The sequence below is a fragment of the Heptranchias perlo genome, chromosome 33, assembly GCF_035084215.1.
Source record: "Heptranchias perlo isolate sHepPer1 chromosome 33, sHepPer1.hap1, whole genome shotgun sequence".
NCBI classification, from domain to species: domain Eukaryota; kingdom Metazoa; phylum Chordata; class Chondrichthyes; order Hexanchiformes; family Hexanchidae; genus Heptranchias; species Heptranchias perlo.
The window spans coordinates 23,732,586-23,752,014 of NC_090357.1; the positions used below are offsets into that span (position 1 = coordinate 23,732,586).

General features: G+C 42.4%; 1 protein-coding gene across 5 annotated transcripts in view; it reads right to left on the reverse strand.

Moving 5' to 3' along the window:
* pknox2 (pbx/knotted 1 homeobox 2) overlaps positions 1-19,429 on the reverse strand; it is a 343,270-nt gene that overhangs the window by 19,052 nt on the left and 304,789 nt on the right. For 4 of the 5 annotated variants that reach the window (XM_067971057.1, XM_067971055.1, XM_067971056.1 and 1 more), the window contains one exon: positions 12,981-13,103. The exons of the other annotated variant lie outside the window; for it this stretch is intronic. In XM_067971057.1, the coding sequence (XP_067827158.1) occupies positions 12,981-13,103 (123 nt within the window). The remainder of the gene's footprint in view (positions 1-12,980; positions 13,104-19,429) is intronic. 5 annotated transcript variants of the gene reach the window in all.

Here is a 19,429-nt window from a genome sequence, read left to right on the forward strand (position 1 = left end):
GCTATGGGGAAAAAGCAGAGGAATGGGACTATTTGGATGGCTCTTTCAAAGAGCTGGCACAGGCATGATGGGCTGAATGGCCTCCTTCTGAGCTGCTTCATTCTATGAAATCAGATAGCAGGCAATGGTCAAGTTAATTTTGCTGATGCTGTTCTATGGAAAGAGTATCACACTGCTTGACCACACTAACTGTACAGATCTGCTTGCAATTCAGCAATAGGATACGACTCCCTGGTGTGACAAGAGCATTGTACAAGATGAGAAACAGTTGCCTCCTGAACCTGTGCATAGCAGAGATTGGCCACTGGAAATATTAAGACCTGTGATCTGTTCGAGAGAAACTCTGCATTAGGAGCATACTGCATGGCTGCGTTTTACTTTGATACCGAACAATCCTATTTTAAATTTCGGAAGAACTCATTGCAGTGCATTGTGGGAGACAGCAACAGATTCCATGATGGGTTGACAGGATAAATGGTACCAACCATAAGGTAATGACTAGTTTGGTGGCTTACTAGTTACACTTCAGGCTTCACCGCCAGATGGCATGAGTAGACAGTTGGAGACGAGGAATTAACTGAGGCCCCAATGGAAGATTTTATTGGCTTGCAGGAATTGAAGAAATTGGCTGCATTGGTGCACTCAATAAATACCCAAACTCTCTTTGGAATCAATGGCGCAGCATCATATTCCCCCAAACCTCTTCTCATCAGAGCTAACTCTGCAACGTGACATGGGACTGGCACCAATTGGTGTACTCTTATAGCTATCTCCCATAGGTTCATCCCTGGCTCTGTTCAGTGTCCCTGTGTTACATGGGGCTGGCTCCGATTGGCTTACTCTTGAGATCTGTTAGCAGATTGGGGAGGCGGGAAATATTAATCATTTTGTCCTTTTTTTGTTCCTTCCTTCATTTACCACAATTGTGAACACAGCCGATCAATGGCCAGTACCACACGACCAGTTTCAATGGCAGGGGTACAGGGATTTGGTGAAGAGACTTGTGGCTCATTGGCCAGTATCTCCAGAATGTTTTCAATTTGCTTGGAATGACCTTCAGTCAAAGATTAAGGACGCCCACTGTACGAATCAGGACTGAGGAAAATTTAATAACTTGTAATCGAATTAAAAATTAATTTGTTGCCAGGATCTAATTGTTAGCAAACATTCTTAGTTGTCCTCCACAGTCACTGAGAGAAATGCTGAGACCGATCTGCTTGGCGGCATCAATGTACAAATAGCACAGGAAGCATAGAGTGTTAAAGGTATCTAATGCAGTACAAATTGCTTAGGCTCTTATTTTCAATAGTCCATGGACAACATCATCATTAACCCCCTTCAGGGCCTCATTAGGATGTGCAGCCGAGCCTGCCCCACAGGCCCCATGAAGTCTTCTAATTGCAAGAATCAGTGTTAATTGGGGCCTGAAGTAATGTATAGGAGAATCTGTCAAGCAGCTCTCTAATCTCGTACATCACTTGCTGTCAGGGCTCCAAGCCTTAAACTTCGCCCTTTCGGGAACGGAAGACGTGCAAACTTTTAGCAAAGCAGATCAGTCCATTGTCGTTTATCTTCCCAGATCGTGCCCCTCACAATTGTTCTGGCAAGTATCATAGAATTCAAAATGAATGCTTAAAAACACAAATAGCACGCCCTTGCCCCAGCACACGAGTCCTATGAGAGAGCAGAGGGGAGAGAGACACACACGCACATAGCCCAGATAGTCTCCATTATTCATGAGATGATCCCTATTTTCAACAGCCAAGAAGTACTGGAGTGATATGCCTTGCAGCGCTCAGTCCCCTGTAGTCTCCTGTTTTCTTCCTCATCCTAAGATGTGTCATTGATTCTATCTACCATGGACGGATGAAAGGCTTTCCCTGCAGTCTCCAGTTGGTAGTGCTGCAGCGGAGTCTTAAACTGCTGTATCAGGGGACCATTTGTTTTCTGGCCATCTGCCTGTGTAGGCCAGCAATGCAATTTCCCATTCTTGGTCTGTGCATCCCTTACTTCTGCCATTGGAGGTGCACGGGAACACCACCATCTGCACGTTCCCCTCCAAGTCACACACCATCCTGACTTGGAAATATATCGCCGTTCCTTCATCATCGCTGGGTCAAAATCCTGGAACTTCCTACCTAACAGCACTGTGGGAGAACCTTCATCACACGGACTGCAGCGGTTCAAGAAAGCGGCTCACCACCACCTTCTCAAGGGCAATTAGGAATGGGCAATAAATGCTGGCCTTGCCAGCGATGCTTGCGTCCCATGAATGAATTTTTAAAAGGCCTATGGTCAGAAACAAAGTCCGGAATCACAACTTTCAAACTCTGTATGATCAGTTCTATAATAAAATAAAATATTATCCAGCATCCACAAACCCAAACTCAAACTCATAACACAACAACAACTTGCATTTATATAGTGCCTTTAATGTAGTAAAACATCCCACAACGTTCTGACTCCACTGAGCCCATCATATACAAAGTCCATCACAGACAGATCATGTTGTCTTCCTTGCAAAGTTGAATCTTATTCATGTAGGGGAATGACAGATAATGGTGTTATGGGGGTGAAGGGAAGCAAGAGGTTCCAGACACGTAGACCATGGTAACATTCTCCACACATTGGTCCTGCCCACATCCGACTCGAACTGTTGCAGCAAGGGTGCCGTTTAGAACCTTCCAGATTTACAGGTGAGTAGCAGCTGAACTGGGGGTAGAGGAAACTGATTCTGGTAACATGTCCACCTTTGAAACATTTTTGGTATGTGATTTGGACATGCTCCAGCAATCCTCAAACAAGTAATGTCCACTTTTTAAAAAGGAGGCAATTTGGGGACCTCGGGTTTCACCTCTTTTTGCCAATCCACCCTTCTCCCATGGCCTGGTCAATCCTTCAACCTTAGACACCTGCAATACATTGGAGACTTGGCACCTGAGGTTGAAGCTCCCTCTCCTTCCTTTCTCTGTTCCTCAGGGACACAACTGGTCCATAACCTGATAACATCTAATTGTTGAGTTGCTCAGCACCCCATACAGGTGAATGTGTCCTTGGATCTACTGCCAGTAACACTCTTCCTTGCTTATTTCTTCAATTTCCGTGATTTGATTAATCCCATTGCAAAAGAAGGTTTTTTGGGCCTTCTTAGGGGGAGGGGGGGGGAAAGAGGGGGGAGTAAGTAGACATAAATGCAAGGAAGTGACTAGGTTCCTGCAATGACAACTTCCTGTCACTCACTGAACACTACTGACACATGGTGGCAGGAGGCCAGTATTACAACAGGTAAGCAGCGAGTGTAATCCACACCTTAAAATAGACTGTAGAAATGCGAGAAGATGGGGAAAATACACACTCTTAAAAAATTCACTCTCCGGATATGGGCTTCGCTAGCGAGGCCGGCATTTATTGCCCATCGCTAGTTGCCCTTGAGAAGGTGGTGGTGGGCCTTCTACTTAAGGAACTCCAGTCCATATAGTGAAGGTACTCCCACAATGACTGTTGTAATACTGGCCTCCTGCCACCATGTGTCAGTAGTGCTCAGTGAGTGACAGGAAATTGTCATTGCAGGAACCTGGTCACTTCCTTGCATTTATGTCTACTTACTCCCCCCACTTCCCTTGACTGCAAACCTTATTAATTAATTGAAAAACTCAGCATTGTCAACACTTGCATTATTTTAATGCTTAGAATTCACACAAGATGGCAACAATGTTCAGGACCCTGTTGATAGATGATGAAAAAAAAAAATGAACCTCCCCAACTCCCTGGGCTCTACTTTGGTGCTACGTTGAGACTCTCACATGGACCCTATTTGAGAACTGCCAATATTAGCGATGCCGAACATTGGGTGTTGGTTGCAACTTGTTCTGGAGGATTTTGATAATGTCAAACCGTGGGAGCAAGGCTTGGAAAAATAATTTTCTGGGCAACAATTCTGCACACTCTGAAAGAAAAGTACAGATATTTTTATGGGTCTATTTTCCCCATCTGCTCACATTTCCACAGTCTATTTTAAGGGTGGATTATACTCACTGCTTACCTCATCCTAACTTTACTCTCGCTGCCCACTTCCTTTTACCCCCAGCTTGTGCTCCTCGAGTCCACCAAATCCCCAACAATACTTTCTGGCCTATCAAAGCAAAGTTGGTAAATTCCAGACTGGCTACAGTCGGAACTTTTGGCCTTAATAAAACTCTGCACTAAAGATCCCAGACTGAATTTCAGTCTGAATTTATAACCCTCAACTCAAAATAGCCACTCTTCATGTATGAGAGTACCTGGTGAGAATCAACAATGAGGAAGCATCACAGCTGTGCACACTCAAGGCTCACATATGCACAACTCTTTCCCACAGCAGTGACTAGACAAGCAGGAGAAGGAGTAACCTGGCTGATTGTCCCCTTTCCTGGTCCAGGGATGCTCGTACTAACTGTGGTGACTCAAGTGTCACCCCAGCTTCCATCAGCTAACTCCTCACCAAACAAGAATTGAGCTTGGGACCAGCTTGGTCTGTATGCCTTTTTTTTCCCCCCACCAACCGAGCCATTGGGGGTGGAGGCCTCTAGAAATTCCACTCAACATTTAATTAAAATGGGATTACTAAACTATCACAGCTGCACAAAAAATCTCTCAACAGTGTGCAACTTTTTTTTTTAAACTGCTACTCCACCTCTGCACAGTTGCATCACTAGGAGGCAATGCATTCTGGGCAGGATATTGTTGACCGCGCTTAGCTGGATGCTTCAGAGTTCCAGAATATTAAAAGAAATCCCATTGAATGTGACCTCATAAATAATGCAAGCAAAAACATTCAAGTGTTTCTCAGAGCACTGAAAATAATATGCAGTGATGAACCAGATTTCAACTCCATGCCAGTCTTCAATGCTGTGCTTAAATGCTTCCATGGCATTCCCACTCACTGCCTCAAGTCTTTTCACGGCTAATTTATGTTGGAAAACTACTTTGTGAAGCACTTTATCAGTGCCAGCTGCGGTCCTGCATTGGTACAAACCAATGCTTGAAAAAGCATTTGAAAGGCCAACAGTTGTTTAAATTTGCCGTTAGGCGTTTATTTTGTTCAACCATGTCCTAATTACTTGGTCAATCCGTACAAGGCAGTCGTAGCAAAACTGCTCATCTCACTGCAGAGACAGGCACTGCAGTGTTTGAGCCAAGAGGGCATAGTCTCAGGATAAGGGGTCGGACATTTAAGACTGAGATGAGGAGGAATTTCTTCACTCAGAGGGTTGTGAATCTTTGGAATTCTTTACCCCAGAGGGCTGTGGATGCTGAGTCATTGATTATATTCAAGGCTGAGATCGGTAAATTTTTGGACTCTAAGGGAATCAGGGGATATGGGGATCGGGCAGGAAAGTGGAGCTGAGATTGAAGATCAGTCATGATCTGATTGAATGGTGGAGCAGGCTCGAGGGGCCGTATGGCCTACTCCTGCTCCTATTTCTTATGTTCTTATGTAAAGGACATGGTCATCTACTCCCCCATTTGGCAAGTGCATTGTTCCTGTGTAGAATTAAGCTATACAGACCAGGAAGTTCACGGGTTCAATCGCTGACCTACACTGGTTAACTAACCAGCTAGGCCATTGATGTTACCATTAACATCAGTGGCCTGGGTTGGGGAAGGCGGGGGATTCAGTCAGTGCCATTTGGATGAAGTACCAGAAGGGCAGCCAGCACTTCCAGAACTGTACTTCAGTGTGAATGAGTGGTCTCAGGGATAGAAGGGAGAAAATAACAGCAACTTGCATTTATATAGCGCCTTTAACATAATAAAATGTCCCAAGGTGCTTCACAGGAGCGTTATCAAACAAAATTTGACACTGAGCCACATAAGGAGATATTAGGATAGGTGAAAGAGGTAGGTTTTAAGGAGCGTCTTGAAGGAGGAGAGAGGGGTGGAGAGGTTTAGGGAGGGAATTCCAGAGCTTAGGCCCTAGGCAGCTGTAGGCACAGCCACGAATGGTGGGGCTAAGGAAATCGGGGATGCGCAAGAGGACGGAATTAGAGGAGCGCAGAGATCTCGGAGGGTTGTAGGGCTGGAGGAGGTTACAGAGATGGGGGGGCGAGGCCATGGAGGGATTTGAAAATAAGGATGAGAATTTTAAAGTAGAGGTGTACAACTCTGACTGCATGTCATGTTGCATTTATGCTGCCATCAGAGACACGGGTCAAAACTACCCATTCTGGCTCTGCGTATTGCACAACAGCCACTCTTTTTATATTTCCAGTTTGCTGCCAACTTTGCAGCAATCAGCGACCAGAAACAGAATATAAATGACCATTAGATGTCAGCCGTGCCTCAATGGTAGCACTCTTGCCTCTGAGTCAGAAGGTTGTGGGTTCAAGTCCAATCCAGAGACTCGAAGACTCGAGCACAAAATCTAGGCTGACACTCCAGCGCAGTTCTGAGGGAGTGCTGCATTGTCGGAGGTGCCGTCTTTCGGAGGAGACGTTAAACCAAAGCCCTCTCAGGTGGATGTAAAAGATCCCACGGCACTATTTCGAAGAAGAGCAGGGGAGTTCTCCCCGGTGTCCTGGCCAATATTTATCCCTCAACCATCACTAGAACAGATTATCTGGTCATTATCACATTGCCGTTTGTGAGGCCTTGCTGTTCGCAAATAGGCTGCTGCGTCGCCTGCATTACATAAGTCACTACACTTCAAAAGTACTTCATTGGCTTTGGGACGACCTGAGGTCGTGAAGGGCGCTATATAAACGCAAGTCTTTCTTTTTTCTTTCTCTCAGTTTCAATAACGTCACCATTTGAAATCATCCCAGTTTACATATATATTCCTAATGTAGACCCTCAGCAACCAACCCAGAAAATTAAACCAAATGCCAAAGGAAAGATCAGAAATTCACACCTCATGATTCAAGAATGTTGTTCCTTTGAGGGAAACCATTAAATGTGATCTAAAGCCAGTGAAGCCCACTTTACACCTGAGAAACGCACAGGTAGAATTTCCATTCAGCACAAGAAGATATATTCCAGCGGAAAAAGGGATTGATGGATATTGGGAGGTGATAGGAAGCTGGAATTTAGGTCAACCAAAAAGAGATGGGAATGCTGGTCAATTGATCTTGTCTAAACTCAGCACCACGTGGAAAGCTAATTCATGTTTTTTCTGCTATATTTGGTGGTTCACCTACAGGGTTCAACTAGCAACAACTGTAACGAGCACAGACACCTCACAAATGTGAACCAGTACTAAGGCAATGTAGAATATCTGGAGCTAGCAAGGTTGGCGGGCTGTCATGCTGACAGTCAAGAATGAATGAAGAATGGCCAATTAGGGCAGTCACTGCCCATGTAATCGGCAAGAGGCAGCCCATTCACTCGAGGATGGACTAAACATCAGGATAAAAGTGAGTAAATTTGACATTGTTAGGAAATTCAATCAAAACTATTTCACACAGAGGGTAATGGACATGGAATAACTTTTAAGGAAGACCATTGAAGCAGACAGTATAAATGGGTTCAAGAGACAATTAAATATGTTTCAGCAGAAAATGGGGATTGATGGATATTGGGAGACGATTGTAATTACGTAGAATTTATAGCACAGAAACTGGCCATTCGGCCCAACTGGTCTATGCCAGTGTTTATGCTCCACATGAGCCTCCTCATAACCTACTTCATCTAACCCTATCTGCATATCCTTCTATTCCTTTCTCCCTCATCTACTTATCTAGCTTCCCCTTAAATGCATCTATGTTATTCGCCTCAACTACTTCATGTGATAGCGAGTTCCACACTCTAACTACTCTCTGGGTAGATAAGTTTCTTCTGAATTCTTTATTGGATTTATTAGTGACTATCTTACATTTATGGCCCCTAGTTTTGGAAGCTGGAATTTAGATCAACCAAAAAGTGATGGGAATGCTGGTCAATTGGCCTTTACCGAGTGATTTTTCAACAGTAGGCCTAAATTAATAAACTACTCAGTAAATTTAATTTTCTCACTAATTCATTATTTACATCTACATTTAATCACTGCATTAAAAAAATCAAAATATAGTGCAATATTTATACAGTCACTTCCTTACTAATAATATTAATAGAAACATTTCTCTCAATTTATTCACATGTAACTTCACCACATCTTTTATTGTAAGCTCAGCAATTTTGCCCTTAAACTATGTCAGATCAACCAGCTGTGTCAAAGCAAGACAGGATAGTGGCATCGGGGTCGTAAATATAAACAAATGAAGCACGGATTTAGATCAAATACCAGCAGGAATTTCTTCACACAAAGGGCAAAAAAGTATGTGGAATAATCTGCCAGGCAAGGTGAAAGAGGTAAAGAATTTAAAGGGTTTCAAATTGGATGCTAGACTGAGAGCATGACAGTAATAGAGGGAAGCAGAAAGTTCAGTGGGTTGAATGGTCTTTTCATCCTGGACTTTTTCAATGCTCCAATGTCAGGAAGGAATGCCATGACTTTGTAACTCTGCAAGTAGTGGAGAAGTTATCACCTGAAGTAATGTTTCCAGAGCATAAGCCAGGAGCAAACATGGTCACGGATGAAGTTATTCATGAGCGAAGACGACTTTTGCTGCAGACGATTTTTGCTGTTTGTTTTCCCTGTGGTTTCATGAACTGGAATCGCACCAGCTGGTGTCTTTACTGCAGCTGTGCAGAGTGGATTAAAGCAGCAGCTCGTGGTATCAGAGTAAAGCACGTAGTGTGTGAGTTAATGGAAAAGAACTTGGAACTCTCCACTCGAGAGCCATACCTAACCCAACCGGAGAATTCCATGGTGCCAAACCACATCCGTTGTATAGAATTCCTAAGATATGCACAATGTTTAAACATATAATCCTGATCCAGAAATAAAATGCTTCCCTACTATCTACATTTAACAGCTGGCATGCTGAATATCCATTGCATTGTAAAGATTAAGGAGAGATATGAGGGTAAATTGATCCTGTACTTCCAGCAGGCAAATCACACTCAAAGGGAGCGTAGGTCAGAGCTAGGCTACAGAACCATCGTGCTGAATCTCTGACTTGCGCTCCCCTCGAGTGCACGGCTTAATATACTTTGGAATTCAAAGCAGTACAACAAAATTGCTAATGAGGATATGAGGCTGAAATTCCTCTTAACGAAAATCAGGAAAGTTCCTGCTTCTCTCTAACTCACAAGATCACAAGGTTACAGATGAGGAAGGCTGTTTGGCCCATCTTAGTCTATCCATTCAGATAGAGCCTGCAGTCCCTACATTGCACATTCAATCAGTAGCCTACTAATGAAACTGCAAGAATGCATAAATCGGAAAGATACATTTTCTGAGAATGTAATCTTGTTAGTGGCTCATTACAAGGAAAATTTCCTGCACGTAATGAAATTGTAACCATGTTTATAAAGAATGCATTGATAAAGGACATTTAAATTATTCGTACATAATGCACAGAGGGAATCTTACTCAATGATAAACTGAGGAACCCACAAGTTAAATTTAAGGTGTAACTTCCTTCCACTCAGCCGTTAGCTTATGAAATAGACGGCCACCGAATGCAGTGAATACTGAATCGATCACAACATTCAAGAGGGAAAGGCATTGAATTCTGATTCAGCAGGGAATGAAGGGATATGAGTTTGGATGTAGGAATAAAATGGTAATTCTCTGCACAGAGGATGGTTAGAATGTGGAATTCTCTTCTGTTGTTGAAGCAGAGCCCATAAATTCTTTCAAATGGGAATCAAATTGTCGCTTGAAAAGGAGCAATATGAAAAGGGAATGGGGAATGCGGGATCAGGCTAGGTGGCTGACGTGGAGAAAAGCCAGCATAAACTCGATGGGCTGAATGGCCTGTTTCTATGCTGTAACCGTCTCTGATTTAGACAATTTGTCCTGAAATAGGCCCTCGAGATAGAATAAAAAACAAAGGGGTTGAATGGCCTTTTCTCACTGTTACATTGCTGTTCCTAAGATACACAATGCAATGGTAATTTTCAACTGGAGAAAACAGTATATGAGGGGTTATGTTTTCCTCTATTTGGAGACAAAAGGAGAAAGTGCTGTTTTTGTGCCCGTATAATTCACGATGCAGGGATGCACCATTTTGAAATATGCACATGCTGGGAATGAAATTTCATTAGCGGGAACGAAAAACTAACAGCTAGTCATGACGCATCTTCAATGCTGATCTTTTAACGCTTCTCAAGCAGCTGATGAGCCACTTCACTGTTATAAATGACCCTCAATTTGTTAATCCAGCTGCAAAATGCACAATATTTGTGCTAAATGGCTCAATATAAATTGCAAAAATCACAAGGCCTTGCATGTGCTGGCAGTATGGACTAGGCTAAAGAATGATATGAAGTACAATACACAAAGAAAAGAGAGAAAGATAGAACTTGCATTTATATAGCGTCTTTCACGTCCTCAGGAAGTCCCAAAGCACTTTACAGCCAATTAAGTACTTTTAAAGTGTAGTCACTGTTATAATGTAGGAATTGCAGAGCCAATTTGCACACAGCAAGATCCCACAAACAGCAATGAGATAAATGACCAGATAATCTGTTTTAGCAATGTTGATTGAGGGATAAACGTTGGCCAGGACACCGTGAGAACTCCCTATGTTCTTCTTTAAATAGTGCCATGGGATCTTTCACGCCCACCCGGTTTAATGTCTCATCTGAAAGATGTACCTCCAACAATGCAGCACTCCCTCAGTATTGATCTGCAGTGTCAGCCTAGATTATGTGTTCAAGTCTGTGGAGTGGGACTTGAACCCAAACCTTCTGACTCGAGAGTGCTACCACTGAGCCATTGTTTGAGTCTATGCATATCTTGTTGTGCATGTGAGACTTATGTGTGTGTCTGTCTGCGTGTGTGCATGTCTGCATGTGTGTATGCCTGCAAGTGCGCTTCTAGAGTCAGCATGTATGTCTGTGCCCGTGTCCTTGTGTTTTGGTTAAGACATTTAACCTGCAGTAATCGTATATCTTGAAAGGAAAACCAAGGTCACATTCATACAAAACATTGCTCTCCTTTCGTCATTTTGATAGATTTTACAAAATCTTGTTTGGTTAAAATGCAAAAATCTCAGGCATAGAATGTGCAAAACAGCCACCAGAAAGTAACATTTATGGAAGGAAGTTGGCCGTTTTACCACAGTTCTGACGCCCGCACCAAGAGAAGACATTTAAAAAGGAAAATAATATGACCATCAAATTTAAAATTCCTAGCAAAATATTCAGCCCAGTCAAGTTGGGCCTTTAGAATATTCTAAACCAGGTTTTACAAATGCGAGTTTCCGCTTACAGGCAATTGCTTCTAATGGAAGGAATTTCTTAGTTGCGGTTTCTCAAAAATACATTCCAAACATTACAGAATGAAGCAAAACACAGTGATTGCACAAGTCTCAAAATGACCAGCTATCTATTAGACAGAAGCACCAATGGGGTTTATCTCTGTGGCTCTTTTAAGAGAGTGATGAACTAGGTTAGGAGAAATGGCTATACACAGAGGGTTTAGTGCATGGTCTGTTTTGCACAGGGAGCATTAAAACCAAGACGGTTACATCTTTTAAGGAAAACGGTAAAGCAGAGGAAGATATAGGGCATGGGGCAGTGGGGTTAGTTTTGGACTGCTCGAGCAAACAGCCAGCACACATACAATGGGCCAAATGGCCCCATTTGGTGCCACAAACCTCTAAGGCTCTACTGATAGAATGTTACAGCACAGGAAATAGGCCAGTGGGCCCCACAATTCTGCACATGAGCCACCTGCCGAATTCCACTCTCTTGCTCACTCTCCATGCTCTTTTAATATTTCTCTTTTTCAATCAACTATTTAATTCCCTTTTGAAGGAATCTATAGACTCTGCAGAAGATTCCACCCTCTGTGAAAAGATTATTTTCTAACCATCCCTTTCATTTTTTTTGTGATTGTCTTAAATTTCCATTAAAATTTCAAATGAAAACCAGAGATGTCACACACTGATATTTAATACCTACCTTCACACCTTTGTGTTGAAACCTCACAGTGTGACATTAGTGAGGAAAATGTTAATGTATTTGTATAAATGTCCTTCATCCACTATTTAAATTAGCGTGGTGACCAGTTCATTTTAAACAGGTTAATGACTTCATCAAAAGCAGCAGAGAGAAATTCCACACAACATGCTAACACACTGCTTACAAATAACAGAAGCACAATGTCAGCCCATTTATAACTGTGCATAATATTTTTTATATTATATAGAGTCGCTATGCTTCCTGAATAATTCTTTGCACAATTATATTTTTGTATGGAGCTAAATTAAGGTTTGCATTTGCAGAGTTATAGTTAAAAGGCAATACAGCCCCTCAATTTTGCTGTTTTATTTTAAATCACTATTAATTTTCTAAGATTATTGTCACTTTAAATCAGAATAAATACCCTTGCCTTCTTCCTCCACCTCCAATATGATTGTCAATGCCTGATTCACCCATGCTCTCAGGTAGAAAACTCCTCTGTACTATTGACTTCTGCCATTACTGCGCTGATAATGACAAATCTCTTTTGTTAAACTCACTAACACCAGGTCTGACCTAGAGTACAACTATCATGTCTTGATTTGAAGTGGAATGAGATGATCGTTAATGACCTTTAACAAGGCCAATAACAAGTTCAAAATTTACTACTGACTCACTATCCATTAATGCTCATGATCCCTTTTCATAGTGAGTAGGAATCATGGATAGTCGACCAACATATCATTAGTCTTTAGTCATTTTTTGCTAATCTTGATGAATGGAGAAAAATATAGCCTTGGAAATTTGGTGACTGTAAAATAAAAGTGTTTTTGAGTGTACTTACATGGAATTGCTGAATAAATGGACTGGTCACTGAATATAATGCAGTTGTATTGACATTGTTCAATTTCCGTCAAGGATTTCAACACTTTAGCTCCCCCCAACCTTCCCAGCCAAAAAAAAAATGAACAGTAACTTTGCTCACTCACCACAAGATGCTGGAAGAGCCAGGAGCGCATGATGTTAGTGGCGTGTTTGGGCAGGACACCACGCTTACTCTTTGCCTTCTTGTCCTCTCCGTCCTGTAGCAGAGAGGTCAGCTCCAGATTCACCTATTTTGAGAGAGAGAGAGAGAGAGAGAGACACACAGAGAGAGAGAGAGAGAGACACAGAGAGAGAGAGAGAGAGAGAGAGAGAGAAAGAAAATGGAAAGGAACAAAGGCGCTTATAAAATCAGACAGGTTCTGATGAGGAAAGTCCTCTTTTTCCCCCCATTTGATCTCATCCTTCCAGCATACCAACCCATGGTATCTCCCGTTACAGTTTGGATACCCACTTGGACAATGGGGGAACCACTTTCCATTTTGGGCATCACGCATCAGCATCGGGCACTCTGAGGTCAGGTTAAGCACCACTCTCTGGCCTCTCTGACTGAAGTTGCCAGCTTCATTGCCAAACTAGGGGTGGTTTTGCCCAATTAGCCCAGGCTCACTATGAAGTGAATTAAGACTCAGATCCTGCCCAGCCTGATGGTGTTAGTCTCCTCCGTCTGCTGGCTGTAGATGTCCTCTGTGAAATGAGATGGGGAAGTCTCAATGCTGCTACTAGTATTCCTCCAAAATTGTGGCTGAGGCAGAGTAAACAGAGCTTCGTAGAAGTAAACAGAATTTACAGCACAGAAACAGGCCATTTGGACCAACTGGTCTATGCTGGTGTTTATGCTCCACACGCACCTCCTCCCAACCTACTTCATCTAACCCAGCAACATATCCTTCTATTCCTTTCTCCCTTATCTAGCTTCCCCTTATATGCATCTATGCTATTCGCCTCAACTACTCCATGTGGTAGCAACTTCCACATTCTAACCACTGTCTGAGTAAAGAAGTTTCTCCTGAATTCCCTATTGGATTTATTAGTGACTATCTTATATTTATGACCCCTAGTTTTGGATTCCCCACAAGTGGAAACATCTTCTCTACGTCTACCCTATCAAACCCCTTCAAAATTTTAAATACCCCAACAGGTCACCTCTCAGCCTTCTGTTTTCTAGAGAAAAGAGCCCCAGCCTGTTCAATATTTCCTGATATCAGAACTGAGAAGTTATAACGATCATCTTTGGAAGTCTTTTTTGCACCATCTCCAGTACCTCTATAACCTTTTTGTGATATGGAGGCTAGAACTGTGCAGATTGCTCGAAGTGTGGTCTATCCAAGCTTCTCTAAGTTTAACATAACTTCTCTGCTTTTCAATTCTATTCCTCTAGATTCATGCTGCATTTAACTGTATTGTCCCTGACTGCGATATCCCTGACCTACGAGTGCCTGATACTGACACTGGGGGCCCGAAATGGGAAAGTGTTCCATTTCCTTCAGCTAACATCCCAGATGAGCATAGAATTCACAACAAAATAAACCAACTAATATTTGAGTGTACTGACTATCAGTAGCAATGAAACACAGATCCACACAATCATGCAGATCAGAGTATCTCACACACACCACTCATAAAAATCAGATCAAATCTTAATCTCATCCTGTGATGGCACAATAACAAACACTAACGGCTAAATTAAAAGCATCATTTCTAATCGAGTACATGTGGTGAATTTTAATCTTTTCAGACACCACGACTCCAACTTCCTGAAAAAAAAGGTTGTCGGAAGCAGCACAGGCATGACGGTTGCCATGGGGACAAGAAAACACGGGCCTAATGGCTGTATCAACTACTGGAGCCAGAGAAAATTCTTTGTGAGCTATTTAATTTTGCCCGGACAGGAATGTCCCACTGCTGCTATACACTGATTTTAACAGAGACAGCTTGTTCAACTGTAAAGTAACAAGCTAAGATATAAAACTTGATCATCACTCCAGATTCATCTCTGCTCATTAAAAACAGTGAAAATAGTTCTCCAATGGCTGAGCTACTTAATGAGTGTGAACAGCTGAGCCATACAGAGCAGGAAGGTCCCACGTTTGATCCCTGGTCTGGGCTGAGTTAGCCAATCTCAGCATTAGTATTGGCATTATTAAGGTCCCCAGTGTCACTGGCCTAGGGAGGGTGGGCGGGCAGGGGGGCAGGTGGAAGACAATTTAGCCATGATGATGTAGCCCACTGACATTCCGGTATCTCACCTCACACTTGAAGGAGGTAATGGAGGACTTGTTGAACTGTATGTTAAGATGATTAGCATCTTCAGGAGCGGAGGGTTTAAAAGATAGTTTAACATTGCCCTCCCACACCTCCTACCATGACACTTGTGATCAAAAAGAACAAATGGTCAGAAACCGAGTAACCTCGCACCTGCCTATTATATGGAACAAGAGTCGGGAACTTAGCTTGCAATCGAGCTTTACTTTCATGATTCTTCTGTCTCTTCCCCCAATGTACTCCCCATCTCTCCTGAAGGTGATAACTCACTTGAGATACAGTTCAGTGAGTGTCCGCCACTCTCTAGTACCCCAACTTAGATTAGCTAACTCAGCAATTGAACCTGGGCCCGTCTGTCAAGACGGCAGTGGCAGTTCCAGAAGTGGTCTGAATGACTCATGCTTCACACTGAGCAACAAACTTACCAACTGAGCCAATTTGGCTGACATGATCTCCATGCCTCAACATGTCACTGCCCTGTAATACACTGAACCAAACTTATCTACATGTTATCCTGTGCACAGTCTGTATCACTCCATTACATGTATAAATGTATAACAACTTATCACCTGTATTGTGATAACAAAGCCTGGTATCATCTTGGCTCTATTAGCTGTGCTCTCACTTCCGAGTCAGCAGATCATAGCTTAAAAACCCCAAAGCAGCACGTAATCTAGGTTGTCGTGTCAGTGCAATGCTGACGGAGTGCTGCACTGTGGGAAGTGCCACGTTGTAGACGAAATGCTAAAACCATTTCAGTTTTCAGTTTCAGATGGATGTAAAATATCCCACAACACTATTCAAAGAAGAGCAGGGGGTTTGCAGTGTTGTGGTCAACATTCCTCCCCCAACCATGAACTACAAAATCATATTAACTGCTCATTTAATTTGCTGTGTGCAAAATGGCTGCCGTGTTGCCTACATAACAATAGCGATCACACTTCAAAAAGTAATTAATTGGCTGTAAAGTGTTTTGGGATATCCTGAGGATGTGGGAAGATGCTGTATAAATGCAAGTTCTTTCTTTTGTTAAAAGGAAATAAACATACAACCAGTTTCGAGAACATAATCAAAAGCTGAGAGGCCCTCAAAGTATTCCATCATGGCAGCCATTTTAACATAGTTGAATGGAGAGAACGGTGATGCATCCTGCTGCATAACTACAGATTGACTGAGGCCGAGTGTCATAAGTAACCATGCTCGGTGCAAGGGACACTGCCCGAAGCATTTCAAACTGGATTTGTAAAACAACCTACAAGGAGCCATATGATAAGCTGTATATGTATATGCACAATACAGTCCATTCATTTTAATTCAAAGTTGCTTAATTCAAATTACCTGTTGCTATGAAGTGAAGTTCTGCAAACGATGCCTCCTGTGCGGTTTTATTAAAATTGCTTAATTTGAACGGCTGCATAATTGGAAATTTTTGCGCAAAAGTGACATTGAATTAACTAAGTAGACTGTGTGTGTATAATATATTAAAAGTCTTGCATGTAGCATGTACTTCCTGTAAGTGTTACACTTTTCCCTGTCACACTTTTTCAGTAAATCTTATTGTTATAAAGCAGTGTACCCTCCAACTCGACTTGAGCAATGCCAGAGGAGATTTGCTTATATTTATTTAATGTATGTATATGTATGTGTGTATACGCATGTTCATATGCATATTCTAAGGAAAAGTGATTTATTATAAAATACCGTATGGAACCGATATGCACTTGAAGTGCTGTAGCCTGCAAGGCTACGGACCAAAAGCTGGAAAGTTGGATTAGGCAAGATAACTCTTTTTCGGCCGGTACACACACAATGGGCCAAATGACCTCCTTCTGTGCCGTAAATTTCTATGATTCAATACTGTTCTTAATTTCCATTAGCTGCACCTATTTGGTCAGGATAAACATCCACCAACAGGGAGAAAGCTTCTGCTAACACCACACACTCATCACCATGAGCCTGTACTGCACACAAGATCTGAAAATAAGATTCACAGCAGGGACTACAGAATGAATTGAAAAAACTGAAAGCATACTGATCTATACAGGATTATAGATACAACAACTGTGGCACAAGGGAATAAATCTGAGAGAAAGTGTGAGGGAAAGGAAGAGTGTGGGAGGAGAGTGTGGAAGGGGGTAGAGAGGGGGAAGAGAGGTGGGAGTAGAGAAACGGGGAAGAAGGGAGGAAACAGAGAAAGATTGAGAGAGGGGTCAAGGAAAGAGAGAGGGGACGAGGAAAGAGATGAGAGAGAGAGAGAGAAAGAGATGAGAGAGAGAGAGAGACAGAGACAGAGAGAGAGAGAGAGAGAGAGAGGGAGAGGGAGAGGAAGATAGGGGAGATAGCAGGAGGAAGAGAGAGAGATAGAAAAGTTGGGGGAAGAAATGGGGGGTGAAGAGAGAGAAAAAAAGAGACAAAGAGAGACAGACAGATACAAGATAAACATGTTGAAACACAGAGGGGATTAAAGGATTAGCTGAGAGGCGAGGACTTGTGTGCTAAAGTAGGTGCAGGTAACGGCAGGGCAGCTGCTCAGTTTAAAAGTGTGAGTTCATATTATTTTCATAATAACTGCAATCAGCCCAGGGCCTCAATTTTAGGAAGAAAAGGCGCTAATGAGCTCTATCATCACACATGGGGGAGGTGCAAGAAGAAATAAAATCATGGAAAAAAGTTAATGGTTTGCTATGTTCAAATATAAAAATAATACAGAACTGTGTAACAAACAAGGTTCAGGTTAAACCAGAACTATTTGATTTAGCCCAGTGGCCTCATGGGTAAATGCACTTTCCGACATGTTACAACAAATTGCAAAGTGTAAAAGATAAAGAAAATGAATAAGGCCATTCGATCCATGTAGCTCATCGTTTCATCGAAACCTATGATTCCCCAACACCGCCTTTCATTGAATGATTCCAGCGTGTTTGTCTCCATTATCCTACCCAGATGACCATTCCAGGTATTAATCATCCTTTGTGCTTCCTGACATCAGTCCTGAACTTGACTGTTACCAGTTTGTCCGTTGCCTTGCAGTCTTAACTCAAAGTAACTGGACGATTTCCTTGATGCTGGAGACGAGAGTGCCAAACCCTTAGGACATGCACTGCTGCCTCGTTGGGACTTCTCATACCGATATCTGGAAATGCAAGATCTTGGAAACCAGTGTAAAAAGAACGGCAACTTTCACATCCTCAGGATGTCGCAAAGCATTTCACAGCTAATGAAGTTATTCTTTAGGCAAACACAGCAGCCAATTCGCACGCAAGGTCCTATAAACAGCAGCCGAATGGTTGTTTTTGGTGGTTTTGGTTGAGAGAAGAACTTTGTCCAGGACACCAGAATTCTCTTTTTTTCTGAATAGGGCCATAGTATCTTTCATGTCCACTGGAACAGTCAGACAGAGTATGACTTTCTTACTTTCTTTCTTTCCTTCTTTCTTGAGCTGTTCATAACTCAGGAATTACAGATTACAGGACTTGCACCATTCTATGCTTATTGGCTCGAAACGTCCAGTATTTATCATAAATAAACAATCACCATAGCGATCTGTGCCACACTTTAATCCTCCCCCACTGGATCTTAGGCAGTGTACAGAAGGTTCCGGTGTGTTAAATTACCAAAGTAGAACAGGAATGTCATTAAAAGGGCTTTGTCGAGGGCTTGCGATCCCTGACTGCTTGCTCTGCAGATACACCAGGCTCCAAAAGCCTGAGCTCTGCTTTTAACTCATTCTTTGTGTCACACTGATGTAATCAAAATTCACAGGGGAAAAAAAGAGCAATGTGCAACTGGGTGGTGAAATGTCTTTTTAGCACATGTTCATCGGGAACTAATTTTTCCCCCCATTTTTTATTTTAAATGTACTCACAGGAAATGTCCAACTCTGAGCTTTCTGGAAGCTCAGGTACATTAATACTAGCACCAAACTCAGCCTAAGAGATGGCTACTTAATTTGATGAATAGACAGCTAATGGGCACAAAAAGCATACTGTGAACCAATCCAGTTGTGCGATATGTACTTTTTGGGTGACGTGGAAGGAGAATGCAAATGGTGAAAACCCAGATTCGGTGACTATGAGCTTCTGATGATAGTTTATTGCGCGAGGTGCTCTGTACAGAGCAGAGGGGCAATCCAGTAACATACAAGGGGTAAAGTAGCAATGTAAAGCCATCACCCTGGATCTCAACTAGAGGGAGATCCACCAGAACATAGGTTCGACTTGAAGAAAAGAGTGAAGGTGAGAAACGAGAATGGCCACAAATAAACAGACATCCATATATGAAAAGAGAAAGA